The 5,771-nt window shown below is 39.9% G+C and overlaps 1 protein-coding gene across 2 annotated transcripts in view; it reads right to left on the reverse strand.

The window, feature by feature from the left end:
* Nucleotides 1-5,415, reverse strand: part of LOC106517831 (prostaglandin E2 receptor EP1 subtype) — an 11,584-nt gene extending 6,169 nt beyond the window's left edge. The window contains exons 1-2 of one of the 2 annotated variants that reach the window (XM_014008857.1): nt 5,034-5,415; nt 2,067-2,953 (exon numbers count right to left, since the gene is read on the reverse strand). In XM_014008857.1, the coding sequence (XP_013864311.1) occupies nt 2,067-2,906 (840 nt within the window). In that variant the 5' untranslated portion in view covers nt 2,907-2,953; nt 5,034-5,415. The remainder of the gene's footprint in view (nt 1-2,066; nt 2,954-5,033) is intronic. The other variant, XM_014008858.1, reaches the window with a different exon arrangement.
* Nucleotides 5,416-5,771: the final 356 nt, after the last annotated feature.

The following is a 5,771-nucleotide window of genomic DNA, read 5'->3' on the forward strand; positions in this document are numbered from 1 at the left end:
CCATCACTCAGACTCAGACAGAGAGGAGTCTGCAGCAGCAGCCAGAATATGCTCACTTGTTTACTGTGGATGTCACTGTAGAGTGCAGAAAAACACATAAACTGCTCGGAAAAAAAAGAAAAGAGCGGCCAGTTACTGCAACATTCTGCAATTTACATTAAATTTACTTTTCAGAATCGAATTTTGAAAGCCTGTTCACGTTTTCCTCATATGACGAGTTATATTTTTATTAAAACAAAACATAAACTAGTTTAAAATATTAGGGAAGATGGCATCCTGTCCTGGCTTGGGTTAAGAAAATAACACCTAAATGGTGACTATATGAATCTTTTTTGGACTAAGGATGAGGTGGTGTTGCACATTGGAGAGGGTGAGCAGCACAGACAGCTCTGCTTTCTACCATTCTCACTTTTGTTCATCTACTCTCACAGAAAAACTGAGTGAAGCAGCTGAGCAAGACCATAATAAACAGGCCTGGCTGTTTGCTCATCAGTCGGGTCAGAACTGAGTCTATCCAAAGATCTGCTTCAAGTAAGATATTAATCTATCACACATTTTCTCCAGAACACCACTTAAAAATGCTGAACTATTCCTTTAAACTGTTGTTGAAAACAAGCTTGCATTCTTGTTGGATGGCATTTTAGAGGAAACAGAAGAACTGACTCAGTCCACTGACTTGTACAAAGGTTATTTTTCAGGCGTCCAGAACAAAGAAGTTCTTTACTTTCTTTGATTATATTTTTCTTATGTTGTCACGTTTTGGTTGGTGGTACAAAAAATAAAAAATAAAAATAAAAATATGGAAACCCTGCAGGGGAGCTCATATAACGTGACACCTGGTTTTACTGAAACAGAATTTGGACCAACAGGTTTTAACGTGGTTTTCTTGTTGTTGTCAAATTATTTCCTGTCATAAAATGACCCGGTCTAACCTTCAGATTCTAAATGTTTTCAGRGTTCAGATTTCACCAGACGTCTAGTGGTTTTGTTAGGAATGAAACTGGATTGTGTTATAATTAGTTCAGGAATGTGCTTTAAATGAAGACATGGAGATAGTTCATCAGCAAAGAATTAAATACATCTTGAGCTAAAAAAATGTGTAGTTAAAAGAACAACACAATTTTCTTTAAAAATTCAATGGTTTTCCTGTTGTGCAAAAACATTTATTGTTTTTCTAATTTAATTCTGCTTTAATGACATTAATGCTAACTTCTTATAAAAACATTGTTTTGAAAATGCTTTTTTTAATAAAAAGATTTTGAAAAATCTTAGGTGATTAATGAGAGTGGCGCAAACCTTTATAATAGTTTTTATTATTTAAAGAAAATAATCTAAAGACTGGATAAAAAAATTCAAGATTTTTTTTATTTGTTGATTTTTTTTCCAAATACAGTCTTGTATTCATTACAAAAACATTGCACAAAAATACAGAATCGATATAAATACATTTTTAGAAATTAAATGCTCTGTGAATAAACCTAAGAGTTTTTCAACTAAACCAACCAAGCTTTTCACAGAAAAATGGCTCAATTATTTAAAAAATGAAAAACGTGACTGTCTGGTAAAACATTTAATCTTTTTTTATGTTTTTACTGAAAACAATGCAACTGCTCCCCTTTCATGTCTATTTGTTGTTTTATGAAAGRCAAACTAATGAAAAAATGTTAATAAAAACACAGTTTATTTACTGTCAAAATATATTTGTTCATTTCCGGAAAAGTTGCATTTTCGAAATTTTTGCTTTCTGCCAAACAGATACCCAAAATATAAATTATTTGAATTATATTGTATATATAACAAATTTACTTTGTAGCCATTGTTCATTTTAATAAGAAGTTGTTGAAGACATAGCAAAATTCATTAGTTTTAATTGCTTAGTGTTAAAATTAATACATTTAATTTGAAAGGCAAAGACGGTCTGAAATAAGATCTGATTTGCATAAAAATACAAACTTTGAAATRAACACATTATTCTCGCAGTTTCTATTCTCTCTGCAACCCTGAGCAGTTTACATAAATAATATGTAAAATAGGCCCGCATTAAATGAGACCCTTCACAGACTCACCAGCAGGGGGCTCCAGCAGATGCAGGAGGTGACCATGATGCCCACCAGCTGAACCACCATCTCCGTGTCGTGGGACCTGGCAGAGAAGCGCTGGGAGCTGGACTTCTGCTTCATCCTGGCCCGGATCAGCGTCATCCCACTGATGGTGTTGCAGACGAAGGCCAGAGCCAGAGAGCTGAAAGCCAGTCCAGAGAACAGCATCACGAAGGCCAGGTCGGTGGACTTAATGTTGTTCATCACCTGGATGAAGCACCACGTCCACGGGTACTGGTAGGTGTAGTCACCCAGGTGGAAGAAGGGCAGCAGGGCCACGCAGAGGGCCAGGAACCAGATCATGGACAGGGCTATTTTGGTTCTGGCCGTGGTCACCAGACGAGCGTGCAGCAGAGGCCGGGTGACGCCCAGGCAGCGCTCGGCAGCCATGGCGCAACCCAGGAAGAGCGGGCACAGGCCGAAAAACACCAAGCAGCCTCCCAGAAACTGACAGGGCGCGTCTGGGTTCGCAGGGTCCCCCTTAAACGTGTAATTACTTTTAGAGCTCGCCGTGTACCTCCTCAGCACCAGCGCTCCGGAGACGACGTGTCCGGCCAGATCTGTGGCCACCAGGGAGCTGGCAAAGAGCAGAAAAGTGGCCTTGGACCTCCGGCGAAAGCGATTGTAAGCCTTGACCAGAATAACGAGGGCCACCACGTTGAAGACGATGCCCAGGGTCATGTTGAGGCTGGCGGACGCCGGGTTCTGAGACGTGCCGTTGTGTGGACAGTGCGTGTCGGACTCCATGACGGCGCGTTCAGAGGAGGCCTCCACGCCCGGGGATGTGAGGTGCTGCATYGTCAACATCACAGCTGCGCTCTGGGCCAGATGTCCCTTCTTCGCCTGACACAACACTAAAATGAGGGGGAAATGACCAGATTAGAAATAATAAAATTATTCAGCGCGCCAACTTGATTAACCACGACCCTTTTCTGTAGCAAAATGACTTTCAGGCCCCATAATAGAGGATGAGACCCATCTTTCCCAAAATATCTCGATAATATCCTCCAGCAGAAAAAGAAGTCAGATCCTCAAACACAACAAAACCAAAACACTGACCAATTTAACGAGGGCCAATTTATACGAATTAAAGCACTGTACTATCCTWCTGATTGGGAAGCACATTACGTGGTGTTTAAAATGTACAAAAAACAAATCAATCTCACAAACATGATGATATCGAAACAAACTGAGTGAGGAAACTCCACAGCTTCACAGCAGAAGCATCAAAGTTCTTGCAGATCACAGGATGCAGGATTTTTATTTCTTTATTCTTTTTTTAGTTTTTACCACAAAAYTTTCACCTCAGACCATGACGGTTCTTCTTCTGAGGCGTTTTTGTGTTGTTTTAAGCCACTTTGTCTTGCACTGCTTTAGGAGTGCAAAGTGTGAACACCCCAGCTCTCATCGACTTCCATCGTGTCTGAGCTCAAGAGTTTTCTATTCAAAACAGGAAGCTACGTATCATTTCGTCTACATAATTTCACACCACACCACATGTTGACTAACTTTAAATGCCCGATGTCCAAAAGCAGCACTGGAGACAACTATGTTGCCCGAAAACGGTTTATTTTGCTAAGAAGCCAACAAAGTGTCTACTGTCCCATCGACCTGTTTCCTGCTTCAAAGTAAAAACGATGCAAACGTTTAAAAACTGGTAGAAATTTCTTGAAACGTAATGAAGTTCTAGATTTCAAATAGAGGCTGTTATGTTCGAGTCTGTTTTGTCTGGAAGAAGCGAGACTCAGGTATGTGGTTATATGGTGACACACATGAGCCATCAGCTTCCACATTTCTTATGGTCTTGGTTTTCTTCAGCCTTCCAAATTTTYTGAAATCCTTTCCTGTTTTGACGTCCGTATTTTTCATTTGGAAATGTCGAAACACATCCAGAGGTGAAAACATCCACTCCAGCTTCACACCCCCCTCCACCCCCACACCTGCTCTAAAACCTTGACTACCTGTCGTGTTTTCAAGGAGACCTTCTAATGATCCCCCGCCTCCCCCTGAGGAGAACGGTTCTAACCCTGCCAGACCAGCRTGWCAACATTGTTCCTGGACGCGGAGTCATGTTTTAAAATGCAGCCCAGAAACAGATTTCCAGCGTGCACTCTTGTGGGATCTCAGAGGACGAGTGTTTTCTCCTCTGATGAGGGAGAGGAGGGAAATCTGAGCAAGTCCTGACAGCAGCAGCTGAGCACCAAACATGCATTCCTGTAAAATGCAAATAAAGAGCTGCAGCAGCCAACAGGAGGATCAGCATGAAATCAAACAAACTCCCAGGCTAAACATGTCTCTTTATTTACCACAAAATGATGAACACATCTATTTTTAACATACAAAAAGCCCTGACTTGAAGTTGTTGGGTCCCGCTGTCAAACCACATTTTTACATATTATCCCACCTGTGTTTAACTTTCAACTTTTATGTTTTGTTTTAAGTGGTTTATTTGATTTAAAAATCTTTATTTGATGTTAAAAATAGTTTATTTCATCCCAAAGCTTTCTTCAGTCTGAGGACCTTCTAACATATATCAGTCTCATTAGCAGCTCCTATGTGAAGGTGCTGCTTAYAGGACTGTTTGCTTGATGTTCCTCAGACGAAAGAAGTCTTTTGGATACAAGATGAAACATTTCAATAAAGAAGAACCCATCCAGAAAACCTGACTCAACCTTGTTAGAATATGTACGAAGTATTGTGAAAAAAAAACCCCAGAAGAACTGAAAAGCCAGGTGTTAAAGTAAAAACAGTTTCAAGAAACCATGTTTTTGCACTTATTAAAATTTTAAATATGTTTTGGTTTCCTCTGTTCATTAACAAGTAGTTTATTTGTTTTAATATGGCAACAAACTAAGCTTTTCACCCACATCTTAAAAGCCAAATTTCAGTTTTCAACAAAAATCAGATCAGTCTTATAAAAGTTATGGTACATACCGTTGAAGATCCATGGAGTTGATCAGCGACACTCAGATTTTGACAATTTGTGTTGGATTGTCAAAATTTGTGATACTTTCCAAAAGAAAATCATCCAGCTGTTATATATGTTTTCTCTCGTCTTGTGTTGTTCCAGACAAACACAAGCTGTTTACCTGAAAGTGACTTCCTGTCATGCAGTTACAAAGAACACAGAGAAATTCCTCCCTCCAGACCAGCAGCCTCCTTGTTACGTAGCACAACCATGTTCTCTATTCCTCGGAATCTGTGCTGCTTTTATACTCCACAGCTGCACCGAGCCCACGTTGCCTCTGGGGGGTCTCCGTCACTGGAGACCAGTGATTTCCTTCAAGCAAACACACTCTGGTCTACATGAACGAGCCACTCAGAGACAGATGAATATTTCAGACYCAGCTACGTCTGGCTTCATCTTACCAATAATTGAGGGATAAATGGGGTTTAGATTTTAAGCCGTTAATTCTGTGCAGTATTTGAACTCACGGGTCAGACCTGCTTGATGTTGCTGGAGGGAGACAAAAAGCCTGAGTGACTTATATTAGTTTAGAGTGGAAACTACAACTAAAAATGTATTGATTTTTACATCTTCTCCAACGTTTACTTGACAATCCCAGATGATTCAGGTTTGGTCTTAACTCTTTCATTTTGCCAAAAATCTGATGTTTCATTTGAAACTTGCAGCTGAGAAGAACAATGATAAAAAGTAACAGATAATTTCAT

The sequence above is a fragment of the Austrofundulus limnaeus genome, unplaced genomic scaffold, assembly GCF_001266775.1.
Source record: "Austrofundulus limnaeus strain Quisiro unplaced genomic scaffold, Austrofundulus_limnaeus-1.0 Scaffold53, whole genome shotgun sequence".
NCBI lineage: Eukaryota > Metazoa > Chordata > Actinopteri > Cyprinodontiformes > Rivulidae > Austrofundulus > Austrofundulus limnaeus.